Here is a 26,982-nt window from a genome sequence, read left to right on the forward strand (position 1 = left end):
TATCCCTGTCCTTACCCTGTCCTCAGGTAGTGTGTGGTATTGCTGCTCAGTTCCACTGAAGTTAGTGGAGCCAAGTTGTAATACTGCACACAAAAGGGGTGGCGCAGTTTTTAGAAGAAATCAGCTCTGGTTTTGTTTTTTAATTCCTGAATAACATTGTCTGGGCCGGGCGTTCTGCATATGTATGAAGTGTGAGTGATGATGCATACAGCATCTGGAGGCCCACTGGTTGGTCCGGGCTTTCTGGGAATTGTAGTTTTGCAACAGCTGGAAGCACACTGGTTGGTCTGGGCTTGATGGGAGTTGTAGTTTTGCTACAGCTGGAGGCACCCTACCCTAGTTGGGAAATGCTGGCATACAGCTTACCTCCAGGTGGCCATAGACCAGTATTTACCAACAGTGTGCCTTCAGCTGTTGCAAAACTACAACTCCCATCAAGCCCAGACCAAACAGTGTGCCTCCAGCTTTTGCAAAAGTACAACTCCCCGCATTCCCGGACAGCCTTCAGCAACAACTGGAGCACAGTTTTGCAGCAGCTGGAGGCACACTGGTTGGTAAACACCGCCATAGACAGTCATTGGGTCAGACACTCCGTATCCCCACAGGAAGGAGCAGCTCGTCTTGGTCCCAATTAAGATAATAATGCAGATAATCGGCAGCAAACTCCCCCCCCACCCCCCCCACCCGGTCCACCTGCCGCCTCGGGGGCTCACATCCGTTTCAGGAGCGGCCTCCACGTGTAGGTGAAGGGCGCAGATCATGTGTCTCCATTGTGCGGATACGTTTCATCCTGCGGTTTCCTGGATTTAGCAGCTTGTTCTCGGAGAAAGCTTCGTGAGACTTTTTAATCATCTTAAGAGCCGAGGCTTCCAGGAGACAATCGGCGAGTGTTGTCCGGAGCTTCACTTATCATTAATTCCTCCTCTGCTGACAGCTCCATGCAATCCATACAGAATGAGGATGTGATCCCCCCCCCTGTCTGCAGCTGACCCCCTCCATCTCCAGCACCAGGGAGGGGGGAGGGTGCTGTGACATCACTTCCACTGGCTCTGGCATATATAGCGCAGACGCTGCTGCAGTGCTCAGTATCTGGAGACGACAGGCAGGTAGCACTAATCCTATTAAGCTGATACTGCCCGACTCTAATCTGCTGCCTCAGCCGCTTCCTTTCTCCTATTTATCCATTTTATATTCTATATTTCCATTCAGGACCAGGACAAGGGAACCGTAGGATATAACTCCCATCATCAGCCCTGAGTGCGTCCAGACTGACAATGCTCTATATCGGGGTGTTATCTGTAGCCCTGTGTGCAGTGCAAGGTAAGAGGGGCGATGGGGAGGGGGGGAGATGCTGCTGCTGCTGCGGGGCCTCTCCGCAGTGTCTGTCCTTTCAGCACCAAGGACAGCAGAGCCCAGGAACAATGCAGGATCAGCACCAAAGACAGCAGCGTCCGAGGGCAGGGTCAAGGGCAAGGGGTCCACAAGGGGAGGGTAGGATCAGGGACGGGGGTTATGGGGAGAAGGATGAGTGTCGGGGACAGGGGTTTACAAGGGGAGGGTAGGATTGAGGATGGGGGTGGATAGGAAGAAGCTATGATCAGCGTCAGGGAAGAGAGTCTTTGGGGAGAAGGAACAGCACCAAGGACGGGTCTACAGGGGGAAGGTGGGATCAGGGACAGATCAGAGTCTACGAAGAGAAGCTATGATCAGCATCTGGATCAGGGGTATGTAGGGAGAAGCTGAAGGACAGGGGTCTATGGGTAGAAGGATCAGCACCAAGGATGGGTCTACAGGGGGAAGGTGGAATGAAGGTTCGGCCCTCCTAGGGGCAATAAAAATTGGTCTGCAGGAGAAAGGTAGGATCAGGGGTCTATAGGAGGAAGGTGAGATCAGCACCAAGGACAGGGGTCTATAGGAGGAAGGTGGGATCAGCACCAAGGACAGGGGTCTATAGGAGGAAGGTGAGATCAGCACCAAGGACAGGGGTCTATAGGAGGAAGGTGGGATCAGCACCAAGGACAGGGGTCTATTGGGGGAAAGGTGGGATCAGGGACAGGAGTCTATGAAGAGAAGCTATGATCAGCATCTGGATCAGGGGTCTGTAGGGAGAAGCTGAAGGACAGGTAGGGAGAAGCTGAAGGACAGGGGTCTATGGGAAGAAGGATCAGCACCAAGGATGGGTCTGTATGGAGAAGGTGGAATGAAGGTTCGGCCTTCCTAGGGGCAATAAAAATTGGTCTGCAGGAGAAAGGTAGGATCAGGGGTCTATAGGAGGAAGGTGAGATCAGCACTAGGTTTGGGGTCTATTGGGAGACAGTGTGGGCAGGGATCTATAGGGAAAAGTAGCATCAGTACCAAGGACAGGGGTCTATTGGGGGGAGGTGGGATCAGCACCAAGGACAGGGGTCTATATGGGAAGGTGGGATCAGCACCAAGGACAGGGGTCAATAGGGGAAAGTGGGATCAGCACCAAAGATAGGAGTCAATAGGGGAAAGTGGGATCAGCACCAAAGACAGGGGTCAATAGGGGAAAGTGGGATCAGCACCAAAGACAGGGGTCAATAGGGGAAAGTGGGATCAGCACCAAGGACAGGGGTCTATGGGATCAGCAGCAAGGACAGGGGTCTATAGGATCAGCAGCAAGGACAGGGGTCTATAGGATCAGCACCAAGGACAGGGGTCTACAGGATCAGCACCAAGGACAGGGGTCTATAGGATCAGCACCAAGGACAGGGGTCAATAGGGGGAAGGTGGGATCAGCACCAAGGACAGGGGTCTATAGGATCAGCACCAAGGACAGGGGTCTATAGGATCAGCACCAAGGACAGGGGGTCTACAGGGGAAAGGTGGGATCAGCACCAAATATGGGGGTCTATAGGGGGGATGTGGGGTCAGGGGCAGGAGGTATATAGGAGTAAGAGGAGTTCAGCAGTGTACAGAATGTTTAACACTAAAGGTATGAAGAAGGTCGGGCCTCAAGGACAGGGAGTATGGTGGGCCATAGGGGTAGGACCAGTTCCACACCATGGATGGCACTGAAGGTTCTGACCTCCTTAAGTTTCACCGGTGCAGACGCCGATAAGAAGGATTAGGCTGAAGCTGTTTGGGGTTTGCAGGAGAATCTCTGCCTGAAGCCAAATCTCAGATCCCCAGTCTTCTGTAGAGCAAGGTCACTGTACGGGCCCCGGCGGTCTGGGCCCCCTCTCTGACTGTCTCTGATTTATCTTCTGCCGTTTTCTCTGGATGATTTGTGGTCTGTGGTCAGCAGGGAGGGCTCCGGGTCAGATAGAGACCTGTAGACCCAAGGTTCTAGTTATGAATAACTGTGCGGTGGGGGCCGGTGTCCCTGGGTCCTGCTGGGTGGGTTGGATCAGGTATTTAGATCCAGAGCACTGCAGGTGACCGTGGGCCCCTGTGGTTGGGCTCCTGCTGCTCCGACATATGAGATGACACCCCATCCCCCAATACTTAATGGCTTCCACTTTTCTAACCCAGTCTTAGTGTTTGTTCACACACTGCAGATTTGTTAGACATTCCTCTCTCTGCCCTATTAACCTAAATTGGGCTCTTAGAAATCAGCCGCAGCATCAGCCGCAGAGATGACGATCAGTCACTGTAATTTCTGCAATGAATCTGCTGCATGTGAACACGGCCCTGAGAGTTTATTCTTCTATTTTACAGTGATCTCCTTTCCTGCAACCAGCCGGGACACTGAAGACAACACTAAGGTGAGGAGGGTCCCGTGAATCCCCCCAGGGACCAGTGCACATTCCCTGCGGGCGATAAGAGGCCATTGATACAATATATTAGCGTTTCCCAATCAGGGTGCCTCCAGCTAGTGCAAAACTACAACTCCCAGCATGCCCGGACAGCCAACGGCTGTCCGGGCATGCTGGGAGTTGTAGTTTAGCATCCTGCTTGGGAAACTCTACAATATATGGATATTTGTTTCAATTCATCATTTTCATGATTTCTGCTTGCTGTCAGTGAATAGGAACATTGTTACTTACAAAGGCTAAACTCATTGTTACAGGAACCTTAGCATTTTTTTAAGTAGAGCAAATGTTATAAAATAACAAGAAAAAAAACTTAAAGGGATACTCCACCCCTAGACCTCTTATCCCCTATCCAAAGCATAGGGGATAAGATGTCTGATCGCGGGGGTCCAATGCTGGGGACCCCCGCAATATAGCACGCAACACCCACCTGTTACTAATCCGGAAGCGCTGGAGGGTCTGGTTCTCGACCACGGGGACGGAAGATCGTGACATCATGACTCCGCCCACGTGTGACATCACACCCCGCCCCCTCAATGCAAGTCTATGGGAGGGGGCGTGACAGCCGGGAGCCAAACCCTCCAGCGCTTCTGGAGCAGTAACAGGTGGGTGCTGCGTGCTATATTGCGGGGTCCCCAGCGGTGGGACCCCCGTGATCAGACATCTTATCCCCTATCCAAAGGATAGGGGATAAGATGTCTAGGGGTGGAGTAACCCTTTATTTGCCTCTTTTAAAGGGGTACTCCGATGGAAAACTTTTTTTTTTTTTAAATGAACTGGGGCCAGAAAGTTAAACAGATTTGTAAATTACTTCTATTAAAAAATCTTTACCCTTCCAGTACTTATTAGCAGCTGTATGCTACAGAGGAAATTCTTTGCTTTTTGAATTTCTTTTCTTGTCTTGTCCACAGTGCTCTCTGCTGACACCTCTGTCCGTGTCAGGAACTGTCCAGAGCAGCATAGGTTTGCTATGAGGATTTTCTCCTGATACGGGCATCAGGTGTCAGCAGAGAGCACTGTGGACAACACAAAAAAGAAATTAAAAAAGAAAATAATTTCTTCTGTAGCATACAGCTGCTAATAAGTACTGGAAGGGTAAAGATTTTTTAATAGAAGTAATTTACAAATCTGTTTACATTTCTGGCACCAGTTGATTTAAAAAAAAAAAAGTGTTTTCCACTGGAGGACCCCTTTAATGCCCTGCCGATCCAGCACAGTTGCTCCACCCCTCCGGTATGATGTCATGTGTCATGTGACTGCTGCAGCCAGTGTATCCAGTCTAGACAATCTTCTGTGGATGAAACAAAGTAGCACAAATCCCCCTTCGGTCCTGTGCACTGATAACATGTTACATTGTAACAAATCCCCAGCTAAAGTGGGAGTAATTGGGTTTTAAATAATGTGGAATCGAAAACAGAATGTTCTCTCGCACGGACAGCAAGCAGAGGTAGTGAAAGTCTATTACAAAGTTTTAAGACGTTTTTATTAGTCAGGGATTAAGAGTTAAAATCACCTTCGTGACACGTGATATGTGGCAATGCAAAGAATCCTGCTGACACAAGGGCATGCTGGGAGTTGTAGTTTTGCAACATCTCTGCAATAAGTCTTCGGTTAGACCCCCGGTTATAGACAATGGGGGAATTTATCAATACTGTCACCAGGGGGGAAAAAGGCGCAATATTTTGTGCAACGTACAGAGAAAGTTGTAAATAATCAAATGCACAAATAAACATGTGCGACACAAAAAACATAAATCCTGGTCCTTTCTTATATGAAGGAAAGCCTTATGCCTATCTCTATCTTATATAAAGGATAGCCTTGTGCCTATCTCTATCTTATATAAAGGATAGCCTTATGCCTATCTCTATCTTATATGAAGGATAACCTTATACCTATCTCTATCTTATATGAAGGATAGCCTTATACCTATCTTTATCTTATATGAAGGATAGCCTTATGCCTGTCCCTATCTTATATGAAGGATAGCCTTATACCTATCCCTATCTTATATGAAGAATAGCCTTATACCTAGCCCTATCTTATATGAAGGATAGCCTTATACCTATCTCTATCTTATATGGAGAATAACCTTATACCTATCTCTATCTTATATGAAGGATAACCTTATACCTATCTTTATCTTATATGAAGGATAGCCTTATGCCTGTCCCTATCTTATATGAAGGATAGTCTTATGCCTGTCCCTATCTAATATGAAGAATAGCCTTATACCTATCCCTATCTTATATGAAGGATAACCTTATACCTATCTCTATCTTTTATATGAAGGATATCCTAATGTCTATCCCTATCTTATATGAAGGATAACCTTATACTTATCTCTATCTTATATGAAGGATAACCTTATACCTATCTCTATCTTATAAGAAGGATAGCCTTATGTCTATCCTATGCTTACACTCCTTGACTGTATTTGCTGCTGCCACTTCTGTAGGAAGGCTATTCCATGCATCCACTACTCTCAGTTAAATAATACTTCCTGATATTACTGCAGAAAACTTCCCCCTCTATATAACACTATATCCTCTATATATAACACTATGTCCTCTATATATATATAACACTATGTCCTCTATATATATAACACTATGTCCTCTATATATATAACACTATGTCCTCTATATATATAACACTATGTCCTCTATATATATAACACTATGTCCTCTATATATAACACTATGTCCTCTATATATATAACACTATGTCCTCTATATATATATAACACTATGTCCTCTATATATATAACACTATGTCCTCTATATATATAACACTATGTCCTCTATATATATAACACTATGTCCTCTATATATATAACACTATGTCCTCTATATATATAACACTATGTCCTCTATATATATAACACTATGTCCTCTATATATATAACACTATGTCCTCTATATATAACACTATGTCCTCTATATATATATAACACTATATCCTCTATATATAACACTATGTCCTCTATATATATATAACACTATGTCCTCTATATATATATAACACTATGTCCTCTATATATATAACACTATGTCCTCTATATATATAACACTATGTCCTCTATATATATAACACTATGTCCTCTATATATATAACACTATGTCCTCTATATATATAACACTATGTCCTCTATATATAACACTATGTCCTCTATATATATATAACACTATATCCTCTATATATAACACTATGTCCTCTATATATATATAACACTATGTCCTCTATATATATATAACACTATATCCTCTATATATAACACTATGTCCTCTATATATATAACACTATGTCCTCTATATATAACACTATGTCCTCTATATATATAACACTATGTCCTCTATATATATATAACACTATATCCTCTATATATAACACTATGTCCTCTATATATATAACACTATATCCTCTATATATATATAACACTATGTCCTCTATATATATATAACACTATGTCCTCTATATATAACACTATGTCCTCTATATATATAACACTATGTCCTCTATATATAACACTATGTCCTCAAATATATATAACACTATGTCCTCTATATATAACACTATATCCTCTATATATAACACTATGTCCTCTATATATAACACTATGTCCTCTATATATAACACTATATCCTCTATATATATATAACACTATGTCCTCTATATATATAACACTATGTCCTCTATATATAACACTATATCCTCTATATATATATAACACTATGTCCTCTATATATATAACACTATGTCCTCTATATATAACACTATATCCTCTATATATATATAACACTATGTCCTCTATATATAACACTATGTCCTCAAATATATATAACACTATGTCCTCTATATATATAACACTAGGTCCTCTATATATAACACTATATCCTCTATATATATATAACACTATGTCCTCTATATATATAACGCTATGTCCTCTATATATATATAACACTATGTCCTCTATATATATAACACTATGTCCTCTATATATAACACTATATCCTCTATATATATATAACACTATGTCCTCTATATATATATAACACTATGTCCTCTATATATATAACACTATGTCCTCTATATATATATAACACTATGTCCTCTATATATATAACACTATGTCCTCTATATATATATAACACTATGTCCTCTATATATAACACTATGTCCTCTATATATAACACTATGTCCTCTATATATATAACACTATGTCCTCTATATATAACACTATATCCTCTATATATATATAACACTATGTCCTCTATATATAACACTATGTCCTCTATATATATATAACACTATGTCCTCTATATATATAACACTATGTCCTCTATATATATAACACTATGTCCTCTATATATATAACACTATATCCTCTATATATATAACACTATATCTTCTATATATAACACTATGTCCTCTATATATATAACACTATGTCCTCTATATATATATAACACTATGTCCTCTATATATATAACACTATGTCCTCTATATATAACACTATGTCCTCAAATATATATAACACTATGTCCTCTATATATAACACTATATCCTCTATATATAACACTATGTCCTCTATATATAACACTATATCCTCTATATATAACACTATATCCTCTATATATATAACACTATATCCTCTATATATAACACTATGTCCTCTATATATAACACTATATCCTCTATATATAACACTATGTCCTCTATATAACACTATGTCCGCTATATATAACACTATATCCTCTATATATAACACTATATCCTCTATATATATAACACTATATCCTCTATATATAACACTATATCCTCTATATATATAACACTATATCCTCTATATATAACACTATGTCCTCTATATATATAACACTATGTCCTCTATATATAACACTATATCCTCTATATATAACACTATATCCTCTATATATAACACTATATCCTCTATATATATATAACACTATATCCTCTATATATAACACTATGTCCTCTATATATATATAAGACTATATCCTCTATATATAACACTATATCCTCTATATATATAACACTATATCCTCTATATATAACACTATATCCTCTATATATAACACTATATCCTCTATATATATAACACTATATCCTCTATATATATAACACTATGTCCTCTATATATATAACACTATATCCTCTATATATAACACTATGTCCTCTATATATATAACACTATATCCTCTATATATAACACTATGTCCTCTATATATAACACTATATCCTCTATATATATAACACTATGTCCTCTATATATAACACTATGTCCTCTATATAACACTATATCCTCTATATATAACACTATGTCCTCTATATATATAACACTATGTCCTCTATATATATAACACTATGTCCTCTATATAACACTATATCCTCTATATATAACACTGTGTCCTCTATATATATATATATATATATATAACACTATATCCTCTATATATAACACTATATCCTCTATATATATAACACTATGTCCTCTATATATATAACACTATGTCCTCTATATATATAACACTATATCCTCTATATATATAACACTATGTCCTCTATATAACACTATATCCTCTATATATAACACTATGTCCTCTATATATATAACACTATGTCCTCTATATAACACTATATCCTCTATATATAACACTATATCCTCTATATATAACACTATGTCCTCTATATATATATAACACTATGTCCTCTATATATAACACTATGTCCTCTATATATATAACACTATGTCCTCTATATATATAACACTATGTCCTCTATATATAACACGATGTCCTCTATATATATAACACTATGTCCTCTATATATAACACTATGTCCTCAAATATATATAACACTATATCCTCTATATATAACACTATATCCTCTATATATAACACTATGTCCTCTATATATAACACTATGTCCTCTATATATATAACACTATATCCTCTATATATAACACTATGTCCTCTATATATATAACACTATATCCTCTATATATAACACTATATCCTCTATATATAACACTATGTCCTCTATATATATAACACTATATCCTCTATATATATAACACTATGTCCTCTATATATATAACACTGTGTCCTCTATATATAACACTATGTCCTCTATATATATAACACTATGTCCTCTATATATATAACACTATGTCCTCTATATATATAACACTATGTCCTCTATATATATATAACACTATGTCCTCTATATATATATAACACTATGTCCTCTATATATATAACACTGTGTCCTCTATATATAACACTATGTCCTCTATATATATAACACTATGTCCTCTATATATATAACACTATGTCCTCTATATATATAACATTATGTCCTCTATATATATAACACTATGTCCTCTATATATATATATAACACTATGTCCTCTATATATATAACACTGTGTCCTCTATATATATATATATAACACTATATCCTCTATATATAACACTATGTCCTCTATATATATATATAACACTATATCCTCTATATATATATAACACTATGTCCTCTATATATATAACACTATGTCCTCTATATATATAACACTATGTCCTCTATATATATATAACACTATGTCCTCTATATATATATAACACTATGTCCTCTATATATATAACACTATGTCCTCTATATATATAACACTGTGTCCTCTATATATAACACTATGTCCTCTATATATATAACACTATGTCCTCTATATATAACACTATGTCCTCTATATATATAACACTATATCCTCTATATATATATAACACTATGTCCTCTATATATATAACACTATGTCCTCTATATATATATAACACTATGTCCTCTATATATATATATATATATAACACTATGTCCTCTATATATATAACACTATATCCTCTATATATATAACACTATGTCCTCTATATATATAACACTATGTCCTCTATATATATAACACTGTGTCCTCTATATATATATATAACACTATATCCTCTATATATAACACTATATCCTCTATATATAACACTATGTCCTCAAATATATATAACACTATGTCCTCTATATATATAACACTATATCCTCTATATATAACACTATGTCCTCTATATATAACACTATGTCCTCAAATATATATAACACTATATCCTCTATATATAACACTATATCCTCTATATATAACACTATGTCCTCTATATATATATAACACTATATCCTCTATATATAACACTATGTCCTCTATATATATAACACTATATCCTCTATATATATAACACTATGTCCTCTATATATAACACTATATCCTCTATATATAACACTATGTCCTCTATATATATATAACACTATGTCCTCTATATATATATAACACTATGTCCTCTATATATATAACACTATGTCCTCTATATATATCACCTTGTCCTCTATATATATAACACTATATCCTCTATATATAACACTATGTCCTCTATATATAACACTATGTCCTCAAATATATATAACACTATATCCTCTATATATAACACTATATCCTCTATATATAACACTATGTCCTCTATATATAACACTATGTCCTCTATATATATAACACTATATCCTCTATATATAACACTATGTCCTCTATATATATAACACTATATCCTCTATATATAACACTATGTCCTCTATATATATAACACTATATCCTCTATATATATATAACACTATGTCCTCTATATATATAACACTATATCCTCTATATATATATAACACTATGTCCTCTATATATAACACTATATCCTCTATATATAACACTATGTCCTCTATATATATAACACTATGTCCTCTATATATAACACCTTGTCCTCTATATATATAACACTATATCCTCTATATATAACACTATGTCCTCTATATATAACACTATGTCCTCTATATATATATAACACTATATCCTCTATATATAACACTATGTCCTCTATATATAACACTATGTCCTCTATATATATATAACACTATGTCCTCTATATATATATAACACTATATCCTCTATATATAACACTATATCCTCTATATATATATATATAACACTATATCCTCTATATATATATATAACACTATATCCTCTATATATATATATAACACTATATCCTCTATATATAACACTCTGTCCTCTATATAACACTATGTCCTCTATATATAACACTATATCCTCTATATATAACACTATGTCCTCTATATATATATATAACACTATGTCCTCAAATATATATAACACTATATCCTCTATATATAACACTATATCCTCTATATATAACACTATGTCCTCTATATATAACACTATGTCCTCTATATATATAACACTATGTCCTCTATATATATAACACTATATCCTCTATATATATAACACTATGTCCTCTATATATAACACTATATCCTCTATATATAACACTATGTCCTCTATATATATATAACACTATGTCCTCTATATATATATAACACTATGTCCTCTATATATATAACACTATGTCCTCTATATATAACACCTTGTCCTCTATATATATAACACTATATCCTCTATATATAACACTATGTCCTCTAGATATAACACTATGTCCTCAAATATATATAACACTATATCCTCTATATATAACACTATATCCTCTATATATAACACTATGTCCTCTATATATAACACTATGTCCTCTATATATATAACACTATATCCTCTATATATAACACTATGTCCTCTATATATATAACACTATATCCTCTATATATAACACTATGTCCTCTATATATATAACACTATATCCTCTATATATATATAACACTATGTCCTCTATATATATAACACTATATCCTCTATATATATAACACTATGTCCTCTATATATAACACTATATCCTCTATATATAACACTATGTCCTCTATATATATAACACTATATCCTCTATATATATAACACTATGTCCTCTATATATAACACTATATCCTCTATATATAACACTATGTCCTCTATATATATATAACACTATGTCCTCTATATATAACACTATATCCTCTATATATAACACTATGTCCTCTATATATATAACACTATGTCCTCTATATATAACACTATGTCCTCTATATATATAACACTATGTCCTCTATATATAACACCTTGTCCTCTATATATATAACACTATATCCTCTATATATAACACTATGTCCTCTATATATAACACCTTGTCCTCTATATATATAACACTATATCCTCTATATATAACACTATGTCCTCTATATATAACACTATGTCCTCTATATATATATAACACTATATCCTCTATATATATAACACTATGTCCTCTATATATATATAACACTATATCCTCTATATATAACACTATATCCTCTATATATAACACTATATCCTCTATATATATATATAACACTATATCCTCTATATATAACACTATGTCCTCTATATAACACTATGTCCTCTATATATAACACTATATCCTCTATATATAACACTATGTCCTCTATATATATATATAACACTATGTCCTCTATATATATATAACACTATATCCTCTATATATAACACTATATCCTCTATATATAACACTATATCCTCTATATATAACACTATGTCCTCTATATATAACACTATGTCCTCTATATATAACACTATGTCCTCTATATATAACACTATGTCCTCTATATATAACACTATATCCTCTATATATATAACACTATATCCTCTATATATATATAACACTATGTCCTCTATATATATATATAACACTATGTCCTCTATATATATAACACTATGTCCTCTATATATAACACTATATCCTCTATATATATAACACTATATCCTCTATATATAACACTATATCCTCTATATATATAACACTATATCCTCTATATATAACACTATATCCTCTATATATATATAACACTATGTCCTCTATATAACACTATGTCCGCTATATATAACACTATATCCTCTATATATAACACTATATCCTCTATATATATAACACTATATCCTCTATATATAACACTATATCCTCTATATATATAACACTATATCCTCTCTATATATAACACTATATCCTCTATATATAACACTATATCCTCTATATATATAACACTATGTCCTCTATATATATAACACTATGTCCTCTATATATATAACACTATATCCTCTATATATAACACTATGTCCTCTATATATATATAACACTATATCCTCTATATATATAACACTATATCCTCTATATATATATATATAACACTATATCCTCTATATATAACACTATGTCCTCTATATAACACTATGCCCTCTATATATAACACTATGTCCTCTATATATATAACTCTATGTCCTCTATATATAACACTATGTCCTCTATATATAACACTATGTCCTCTATATATATAACACTATATCCTCTATATATATAACACTATGTCCTCTATATATAACACTATGTCCTCTATATAACACTATGTCCTCTATATATAACACTATGTCCTCTATATATATAACACTATGTCCTCTATATATATATAACACTATATCCTCTATATATAACACTATATCCTCTATATATATAACACTATGTCCTCTATATAACACTATGTCCTCTATATATATAACACTATGTCCTCTATATATAACACTATATCCTCTATATATAACACTATATCCTCTATATATAACACTATGTCCTCTATATATATAACACTATGTCCTCTATATATAACACTATATCCTCTATATATAACACTATATCCTCTATATATAACACTATATCCTCTATATATAACACTATGTCCTCTATATATATAACACTATATCCTCTATATATATAACACTATGTCCTCTATATATATATATATATAACACTATGTCCTCTATATATAACATTATGTCCTCTATATATATATAACACTATGTCCTCTATATATAACACTATATCCTCTATATATAACACTATATCCTCTATATATAACACTATATCCTCTATATATAACACTATGTCCTCTATATATAACACTATGTCCTCTATATATATAACACTATGTCCTCTATATAACACTATGTCCTCTATATATATAACACTATGTCCTCTATATATAACACTATATCCTCTATATATAACACTATATCCTCTATATATAACACTATGTCCTCTATATATAACACTATATCCTCTATATATATAACACTATATCCTCTATATATAACACTATGTCCTCTATATATAACACTATATCCTCTATATATATAACACTATGTCCTCTATATAACACTATGTCCTCTATATATAACACTATATCCTCTATATATATATATAGATATAACACTATGTCCTCTATATAACACTATGTCCTCTATATAACACTATGTCCTCTATATAAAGCTGTGTCTGTATGTTGGGGTGAACAGCCGCCCAGTGTTGTTGTCCCTCTATTAATGGAGTCTATGGGGGAGATTTAGCATTTGCCTGTTTTTTTTTTTTCAGTTTTTTTTTTTTTCTTGTTTTTTTTTTTGTGCAGATTTCACAAAAAAATGTTCAGGCTTCTTCATATATTTTCCGGAAAAAATTCCCCCCTTTATATTTGGGTGTAGTGTGTGTGGAGTACAGATTGTCTGGACATGCTGAGAGTTGTAGTTTTACAGCTGGAGGGACATTATACAGAAAGAACACTGATATAGAACATCTATTAGGATATTTCTCCACCAGATTGTCTGATAAATCTTCTTGTGGCGCAAAATGTGATGTCATTGTATAGTGTGATGTCATTGTACAGTGTGATGTCATTGTATAGTGTGATGTCATTGTATAGTGTGATGTCATGATATAGTGTGATGTAATCGTATAGTGTGATGTCATTGTACAGTGTGATGTCATTGTACAGTGTGATGTCATTGTATAGTGTGATGTCATTGTATAGTGTGATGTCATTGTACAGTGTGATGTCATGATATAGTGTGATGTCATTGTACAGTGTGATGTCATGGTATAGTGTGATGTCATGATATAGTGTGATGTCATTGTACAGTGTGATGTCATGATATAGTGTGATGTTATTGTACAGTGTGATGTCATTGTATAGTGTGATGTAATTGTACAGTGTGATGTCATGATATAGTGTGATGTCATGATATAGTGTGATGTCATTGTACAGTGTGATGTCATTGTATAGTGTGATGTCATTGTACAGTGTGATGTCATGGTATAGTGTGATGTAATCATATAGTGTGATGTCATTGTACAGTGTGATGTCATGGTATAGTGTGATGTCATTGTACAGTGTGATGTCATGATATAGTGTGATGTAATCATATAGTGTGATGTCATTGTACAGTGTGATGTCATGGTATAGTGTGATGTCATTGTACAGTGTGATGTCATTGTACAGTGTGATGTCATGGTATAGTGTGATGTCATTGTATAGTGTGATGTCATTGTACAGTGTGATGTCATGATATAGTGTGATGTCATGATATAGTGTGATGTCATTGTATAGTGTGATGTCATTGTACAGTGTGATGTCATGATATAGTGTGATGTCATGATATAGTGTGATGTCATTGTATAGTGTGATGTCATTGTATAGTGTGATGTCATTGTACAGTGTGATGTCATTGTATAGTGTGATGTCATGGTATAGTGTGATGTAATCATATAGTGTGATGTCATGGTATAGTGTGATGTCATTGTATAGTGTGATGTCATGGTATAGTGTGATGTAATCATATAGTGTGATGTCATTGTACAGTGTGATGTCATGATATAGTGTGATGTAATCATATAGTGTGATGTCATTGTATAGTGTGATGTCATGATATAGTGTGATGTCATTGTATAGTGTGATGTCATTGTACAGTGTGATGTCATTGTATAGTGTGATGTCATTGTACAGTGTGATGTCATTGTATAGTGTGATGTCATGGTATAGTGTGATGTAATCATATAGTGTGATGTCATGGTATAGTGTGATGTAATCATATAGTGTGATGTCATGGTATAGTGTGATGTCATGATATAGTGTGATGTCATTGTATAGTGTGATGTCATTGTACAGTGTGATGTCATTGTATAGTGTGATGTCTTTGTACAGTGTGATGTCATTGTACAGTGTGATGTCATTGTATAGTGTGATGTCATTGTATAGTGTGATGTAATCATATAGTGTGATGTCATGGTATAGTGTGATGTCATTGTATAGTGTGATGTCATTGTACAGTGTGATGTCATTGTATAGTGTGATGTAATTGTATAGTGTGATGTCATTGTATAGTGTGATGTCATTGTATAGTGTGATGTCATTGTACAGTGTGATGTCATTGTATAGTGTGATGTAATCATATAGTGTGATGTCATGGTATAGTGTGATGTCATGATATAGTGTGATGTCATTGTACAGTGTGATGTCATTGTATAGTGTGATGTCATTGTATAGTGTGATGTCATGATATAGTGTGATGTCATTGTATAGTGTGATGTCATTGTATAGTGTGATGTCATTGTATAGTGTGATGTCATGGTATAGTGTGATGTCATTGTACAGTGTGATGTCATTGTATAGTGTGATGTCATGATATAGTGTGATGTCATTGTACAGTGTGATGTCATTGTATAGTGTGATGTCATTGTACAGTGTGATGTCATTGTATAGTGTGATGTCATTGTATAGTGTGATGTCATTGTACAGTGTGATGTCATTGTATAGTGTGATGTCATTGTATAGTGTGATGTCATTGTACAGTGTGATGTCATTGCATAGTGTGATGTCATTGTATAGTGTGATGTCATTGTATAGTGTGATGTAATCATATAGTGTGATGTCATTGTACAGTGTGATGTCATTGTATAGTGTGATGTCATTGTATAGTGTGATGTCATGATATAGTGTGATGTAATCGTATAGTGTGATGTCATTGTACAGTGTGATGTCATTGTACAGTGTGATGTAATCGTATAGTATGATGTCATGGTATAGTGTGATGTCATTGTATAGTGTGATGTAATCATATAGTGTGATGTCATTGTACAGTGTGATGTCATTGTATAGTGTGATGTCATTGTATAGTGTGATGTCATTGTACAGTGTGATGTCATTGTATAGTGTGATGTCATTGTACAGTGTGATGTCATTGTACAGTGTGATGTCATTGTACAGTGTGATGTCATTGTATAGTGTGATGTCATTGTACAGTGTGATGTCATGATATAGTGTGATGTCATTGTACAGTGTGATGTCATTGTACAGTGTGATGTCATTGTACAGTGTGATGTAATCGTATAGTATGATGTCATGGTATAGTGTGATGTCATTGTATAGTGTGATGTAATCGTATAGTGTGATGTCATTGTATAGAGAGGTGCATGATGCTATATATGCACGGCTCAAAAACATAAAGTAAACACGTAAACAACACAATGTAACTCCAAGTCACTGACACTTGTGTGAGATCCCACTGTCCACTCAGGAAGAACACTGATTGACAATCAATTTCACATGGAACAGACAACAGGTGGAAATTATAGGCAATTAGCAAGACACCCCCAATAAAGGAGTGGTTCTGCAGGTGGTGACCACAGCCCACTTCTCAGCTCCTATGCTTCCTGGCTGATGTTTTGGTCACTTTTGAATGCTGGCGGTGCTTTCACTCTAGTGGTAGCATGAGACGGAGTCTACAACCCACACAAGTGGCTCAGGTAGTGCAGCTCATCCAGGATGGCACATTAATGCGAGCTGTGGCAAGAAGGTTTGCTGTGTCTGTCAGCGTAGTGTCCAGAGCATGGAGGCGCTGCCAGGAGACAGGCCAGTACATCAGGAGACATTGAGGAGGCTGTAGGAGGCAACAATCCAGCGGGACCGCTACCTCTGCCTTTGTGCAAGGAGGAGCAGGAGGAGCACTGCTAGAGCCCTGCAAAATGACCTCCAGCAGGCCACAAATGTGCATGTGTCCACTCAAACGGTCAGAAACAGACTCCATGAGGGTGGTATGAGGGCCCGACGTCCACAGGTGGGGGGGTTGTGCTTACAGCCCAACACCGTGCAGGACGTTTGGGATTTGCCAGAGAACAACAAGATTGGCAAATTCACCACTGGCGCCCTGTGCTCTTCACAGATGAACGCAGGTTCACACTGAGCACATGTGACAGAGTCTGGAGACGCCGTGGAGAACGTTCTGCTGCATGCAACATCCTCCAGCATGACCGGTTTGGCGGTGAGTCAGTAATGGTGTGGGGTGGCATTTCTTTGGGGGACCACACAGCCGTCCATGTGCTTGCCAGAGGTAGCCCGACTGCCATTAGGTACCGAGATGAGATCCTCAGACCCCTTGTGAGACCATATGCTGGTGCGGTTGGCCCTGGGTTCCTCCTAATACAAGACAATGCTAGACCTCATGTGGCTGGAGTGTGTCAGGAGTTCCTACAAGAGGAAGGCATTGATGCTATGGACTGGCCGCCCGTTCCCCTGAATCCGATTGAGCACATCTGGGACGTCTCGCTCCATCCACCACAGACTGTCCAGGAGTTGGCAGATGCTTTAGTCCAGGTCTAGGAGGACATCCCTCAGGAGACCATCCTCCACCTCATCAGGAGCATGCCCAGGCGTTGTAGGGAGGTCATACGGGCACGTGGAGGCCACACACACTACTGAGCCTCATTGGGACTTGTTTTAAGGACATTACATAAAGTTGGATTGGCCTGTAGTGGGGTTTTCCACTGTGATTTTGAGGGTGACTCCATATCCAGACCTCCATGGGTTCATACATTTCATTTCCATTGATAATTTTTGTGTGATTTTGTTGTCAGCGCATTCAACTATGTAAAGAGGAAAGTATTTCATACGATTAGTTCATTCAGATCTAGGATGTGTTATCGCAGTGTTACCTATATTGTTTTGAGCAGTGTATATTTATAGTGTGATGTCACTTTATAGAGTTATATGATCCTATATATAGTGTGATGTCACTGTATAGAGTTATATGATCCTATATATAGTGTGATGTCACTGTACAGTTATATGATCCAATATATATATAGTGTGATGTCACTGTATAGAGTTATATGATCCTATATATAGTGTGATGTCACTGTATAGAGTTATATGATCCTATATATAGTGTGATGTCACTGTATAGAGTTATATGATCCTATATATATAGTGTGATGTCTCTGTATAGTTATATGATCCTATATATAGTGTGATGTCACTGTATAGAGTTATATGATCCTATATATATATAGTGTGATGTCACTGTATAGTTATATGATCCTATATATAGTGTGATGTCACTGTATAGTTATATGATCATATATATAGTGTGATGTCACTGTATAGTTATATGATCCTATATATAGTGTGATGTCACTGTATAGTTATATGATCCTATATATATAGTGTGATGTCTCTGTATAGTTATATGATCCTATATATAGTGTGATGTCACTGTATAGTTATATGATCCTATATATAGTGCAATGTCACTGTATAGAGTTATGATCCTATATATAGTGTGATGTCACTGTATAGTTATATGATCCTATATATATAGTGTGATGTCACTGTATAGAGTTATATGATCCTATATATATAGTGTGATGTCACTGTATAGAGTTATATGACCCTATATATAGCGTGATGTCACTGTATAGAGTTATATGATCCTATATATATAGTGTGATGTCACTGTATAGAGTTATATGACCCTATATATAGTGTGGTGTCACTGTATAGTTATATGATCCTATATATATAGTGTGATGTCACTGTATAGAGTTATATGATCCTATATATAGTGTGATGTCACTGTATAGTTATATGATCATATATATAGTGTGATGTCACTGTATAGAGTTATATGATCCTATATATAGTGTGATGTCACTGTATATAGTTATATGATCCTATACATAGCGTGATGTCACTGTATAGAGTTATATGACCCTATATATAGTGTGATGTCACTGTATAGAGTTATATGATCCTATATATAGTGTGATGTCACTGTATATAGTTATATGATCCTATATATAGCGTGATGTCACTGTATAGAGTTATATGACCCTATATATAGTGTGATGTCACTGTATAGAGATATATGATCCTATATATAGTGTGATGTCACTGTATAGAGTTATATGATCCTATATATAGTGTGATGTCACTGTATAGTTATATGATCCTATATATAGTGTGATGTCACTGTATAGAGTTATATGATCCTATATATAGTGTGATGTCACTGTATAGTTATATGATCCTATATATAGTGTGATGTCACTGTATAGTTATATGATCCTATATATATAGTGTGATGTCTCTGTATAGTTATATGATCCTATATATAGTGTGATGTCACTGTATAGTTATATGATCCTATATATAGTGTGATGTCACTGTATAGTTATATGATCCTATATATAGTGTGATGTCACTGTATAGAGTTATATGATCCTATATATATAGTGTGATTTCACTGTATATAGTTATATGATCCTATATATAGTGTGATGTCACTGTATAATTATATGATCATATATATAGTGTGATGTCACTGTATAGTTATATGATCCTATATATAGTGTGATGTCACTGTATAGTTATATGATCCTATATATATAGTGTGATGTCACTGTATAGTTATATGATCCTATATATATAGTGTGATGTCACTGTATAGTTATATGATCCTATATATAGTGTGATGTCACTGTATAGAGTTATATGATCCTATATATAGTGTGATGTCACTGTATAGTTATATGATCCTATATATAGTGTGATGTCACTGTATAGAGTTATATGATCCTATATATAGTGTGATGTCACTGTATAGAGTTATATGACCCTATATATAGTGTGATGTCACTGTATAGAGTTATATGATCCTATATATAGTGTGATGTCACTGTATAGTTATATGATCCTATATATAGTGTGCTGTCACTGTATAGTTATATGACCCTATATATAGTGTGATGTCACTGTATAGAGTTATATGACCCTATATATAGTGTGGTGTCACTGTATAGAGTTATATGATCCTATATATAGTGTGATGTCACTGTATAGTTATATGATCATATATATAGTGTGATGTCACTGTATAGTTATATGATCCTATATATATAGTGTGATGTCACTGTATAGTTATATGATCCTATATATATAGTGTGATGTCACTGTATAGTTATATGATCCTATATATAGTGTGATGTCACTGTATAGAGTTATATGATCCTATATATAGTGTGATGTCACTGTATAGAGTTATATGACCCTATATATAGTGTGATGTCACTGTATATAGTTATATGATCCTATATATAGTGTGATGTCACTGTATAGAGATATATGATCCTATATATAGTGTGATGTCACTGTATATAGTTATATGATCCTATATATAGTGTGATGTCACTGTATAGAGTTATATGATCCTATATATAGTGTGATGTCACTGTATAGAGATATATGATCCTATATATAGTGTGATGTCACTGTATAGAGTTATATGATCCTATATATAGTGTGATGTAACTGTATAGTTATATGATCCTATATATAGTGTGATGTCACTGTATATAGTTATATGACCCTATATATAGTGTGATGTCACTGTATAGAGTTATATGATCCTATATATAGTGTGATGTCACTGTATAGAGTTATATGATCCTATATATAGTGTGATGTCACTGTATATAGTTATATGATCCTATATATAGCGTGATGTCACTGTATAGAGTTATATGACCCTATATATAGTGTGATGTCACTGTATAGAGTTATATGATCCTATATATAGTGTGATGTCACTGTATATAGTTATATGATCCTATATATAGCGTGATGTCACTGTATAGAGTTATATGACCCTATATATATAGTGTGATGTCACTGTATAGTTATATGATCCTATATATAGTGTGATGTCACTGTATAGTTATATGATCCTATATATAGTGTGATGTCACTGTATAGTTATATGATCCTATATATAGTGTGATGTCACTGTATAGTTATATGATCCTATATATAGTGTGATGTCACTGTATAGTTATATGATCCTATATATAGTGTGATGTCACTGTATAGTTATATGATCCTATATATAGTGTGATGTCACTGTATAGTTATATGATCCTATATATATAGTGTGATGTCACTGTATAGTTATATGATCCTATATATATAGTGTGATGTCACTGTATAGTTATATGATCCTATATATAGTGTGATGTCACTGTATAGAGTTATATGATCCTATATATATAGTGTGATGTCACTGTATAGAGTTATATGATCCTATATATATAGTGTGATGTCACTGTATAGAGTTATATGATCCTATATATATAGTGTGATGTCACTGTATAGTTATATGATCCTATATATAGTGTGATGTCACTGTATAGTTATATGATCCTATATATATAGTGTGATGTCACTGTATAGTTATATGATCCTATATATATAGTGTGATGTCACTGTATAGAGTTATATGATCCTATATATAGTGTGATGTCACTGTATAGTTATATGATCCTATATATAGTGTGATGTCACTGTATAGAGTTATATGATCCTATATATAGTGTGATGTCACTGTAAAGAGTTATATGATCCTATATATAGTGTTATGTCACTGTATAGAGTTATATGACCCTATATATATAGTGTGATGTCACTGTATAGAGTTATATGATCCTATATATAGTGTGATGTCACTGTATATAGTTATATGATCCTATATATAGCGTGATGTCACTGTATAGAGTTATATGACCCTATATATAGTGTGATGTCACTGTATAGAGATATATGATCCTATATATAGTGTGATGTCACTGTATAGAGTTATATGATCCTATATATAGTGTGATGTCACTGTATAGTTATATGATCCTATATATAGTGTGATGTCACTGTATAGAGTTATATGATCCTATATATAGTGTGATGTCACTGTATAGTTATATGATCCTATATATAGTGTTATGTCACTGTATAGTTATATGATCCTATATATAGTGTGATGTCACTGTATAGTTATATGATCCTATATATATAGTGTGATGTCTCTGTATAGTTATATGATCCTATATATAGTGTGATGTCACTGTATAGTTATATGATCCTATATATAGTGTGATGTCACTGTATAGTTATATGATCCTATATATAGTGTGATGTCACTGTATAGAGTTATATGATCCTATATATATAGTGTGATTTCACTGTATATAGTTATATGATCCTATATATAGTGTGATGTCACTGTATAATTATATGATCATATATATAGTGTGATGTCACTGTATAGTTATATGATCCTATATATAGTGTGATGTCACTGTATAGTTATATGATCCTATATATATAGTGTGATGTCACTGTATAGTTATATGATCCTATATATATAGTGTGATGTCACTGTATAGTTATATGATCCTATATATAGTGTGATGTCACTGTATAGAGTTATATGATCCTATATATAGTGTGATGTCACTGTATAGTTATATGATCCTATATATAGTGTGATGTCACTGTATAGTTATATGATCCTATATATATAGTGTGATGTCACTGTATAGTTATATGATCCTATATATATAGTGTGATGTCACTGTATAGTTATATGATCCTATATATAGTGTGATGTCACTGTATAGAGTTATATGATCCTATATATAGTGTGATGTCACTGTATAGTTATATGATCCTATATATAGTGTGATGTCACTGTATAGAGTTATATGATCCTATATATAGTGTGATGTCACTGTATAGAGTTATATGACCCTATATATAGTGTGATGTCACTGTATAGAGTTATATGATCCTATATATAGTGTGATGTCACTGTATAGTTATATGATCCTATATATAGTGTGCTGTCACTGTATAGTTATATGACCCTATATATAGTGTGATGTCACTGTATAGAGTTATATGACCCTATATATAGTGTGGTGTCACTGTATAGAGTTATATGATCCTATATATAGTGTGATGTCACTGTATAGTTATATGATCATATATATAGTGTGATGTCACTGTATAGTTATATGATCCTATATATATAGTGTGATGTCACTGTATAGTTATATGATCCTATATATATAGTGTGATGTCACTGTATAGTTATATGATCCTATATATAGTGTGATGTCACTGTATAGAGTTATATGATCCTATATATAGTGTGATGTCACTGTATAGAGTTATATGACCCTATATATAGTGTGATGTCACTGTATATAGTTATATGATCCTATATATAGTGTGATGTCACTGTATAGAGATATATGATCCTATATATAGTGTGATGTCACTGTATATAGTTATATGATCCTATATATAGTGTGATGTCACTGTATAGAGTTATATGATCCTATATATAGTGTGATGTCACTGTATAGAGTTATATGATCCTATATATAGTGTGATGTAACTGTATAGTTATATGATCCTATATATAGTGTGATGTCACTGTATATAGTTATATGACCCTATATATAGTGTGATGTCACTGTATAGAGTTATATGATCATATATATAGTGTGATGTCACTGTATAGAGTTATATGATCCTATATATAGTGTGATGTCACTGTATATAGTTATATGATCCTATATATAGCGTGATGTCACTGTATAGAGTTATATGACCCTATATATAGTGTGATGTCACTGTATAGAGTTATATGATCCTATATATAGTGTGATGTCACTGTATATAGTTATATGATCCTATATATAGCGTGATGTCACTGTATAGAGTTATATGACCCTATATATATAGTGTGATGTCACTGTATAGTTATATGATCCTATATATAGTGTGATGTCACTGTATAGTTATATGATCCTATATATAGTGTGATGTCACTGTATAGTTATATGATCCTATATATAGTGTGATGTCACTGTATAGTTATATGATCCTATATATATAGTGTGATGTCACTGTATAGTTATATGATCCTATATATATAGTGTGATGTCACTGTATAGTTATATGATCCTATATATAGTGTGATGTCACTGTATAGGGTTATATGATCCTATATATAGTGTGATGTCACTGTATAGAGTTATATGATCCTATATATATAGTGTGATGTCACTGTATAGAGTTATATGATTCTATATATATAGTGTGATGTCACTGTATAGTTATATGATCCTATATATAGTGTGATGTCACTGTATAGTTATATGATCCTATATATATAGTGTGATGTCACTGTATAGTTATATGATCCTATATATAGTGTGATGTCACTGTATAGAGTTATATGATCCTATATATAGTGTGATGTCACTGTAAAGAGTTATATGATCCTATATATAGTGTTATGTCACTGTATAGAGTTATATGACCCTATATATATAGTGTGATGTCACTGTATAGAGTTATATGATCCTATATATAGTGTGATGTCACTGTATAGTTATATGATCATATATATAGTGTGATGTCACTGTATAGAGTTATATGATCCTATATATAGTGTGATGTCACTGTATAGAGTTATATGACCCTATATATAGTGTGCTGTCACTGTATAGTTATATGACCCTATATATAGTGTGATGTCACTGTATAGAGTTATATGACCCTATATATAGTGTGGTGTCACTGTATAGAGTTATATGATCCTATATATAGTGTGATGTCACTGTATAGTTATATGATCATATATATAGTGTGATGTCACTGTATAGAGTTATATGACCCTATATATAGTGTGATGTCACTGTATAGAGTTATATGATCCTATATATAGTGTGATGTCACTGTATAGTTATATGATCCTATATATAGTGTGATGTCACTGTATAGAGTTATATGATCCTATATATAGTGTGATGTCACTGTATAGAGTTATATGACCCTATATATAGTGTGATGTCACTGTATATAGTTATATGATCCTATATATAGTGTGATGTCACTGTATAGAGATATATGATCCTATATATAGTGTGATGTCACTGTATATAGTTATATGATCCTATATATAGTGTGATGTCACTGTATAGTTATATGATCCTATATATAGTGTGATGTAACTGTATAGTTATATGATCCTATATATAATGTTATGTCACTGTATAGTTATATGATCCTATATATAGTGTGATGTCACTGTATAGAGTTATATGATCCTATATATAGT

General features: G+C 34.2%; 1 protein-coding gene across 1 annotated transcript in view; it reads left to right on the forward strand.

The window, feature by feature from the left end:
* The first annotated feature begins 1,131 nt into the window (after window positions 1-1,131).
* Window positions 1,132-26,982, forward strand: part of CHGA (chromogranin A) — a 50,390-nt gene continuing 24,539 nt past the window's right edge. Inside the window, exons 1-2 of the mRNA XM_056546411.1 lie at window positions 1,132-1,320; window positions 3,682-3,728. Coding sequence (XP_056402386.1) covers window positions 1,275-1,320; window positions 3,682-3,728 — 93 coding nt within the window. The 5' untranslated portion in view covers window positions 1,132-1,274. The remainder of the gene's footprint in view (window positions 1,321-3,681; window positions 3,729-26,982) is intronic.

Source organism: Hyla sarda, chromosome 11 (genome assembly GCF_029499605.1).
Source record: "Hyla sarda isolate aHylSar1 chromosome 11, aHylSar1.hap1, whole genome shotgun sequence".
In the NCBI taxonomy this organism is placed as follows: Eukaryota; Metazoa; Chordata; class Amphibia; order Anura; family Hylidae; genus Hyla; species Hyla sarda.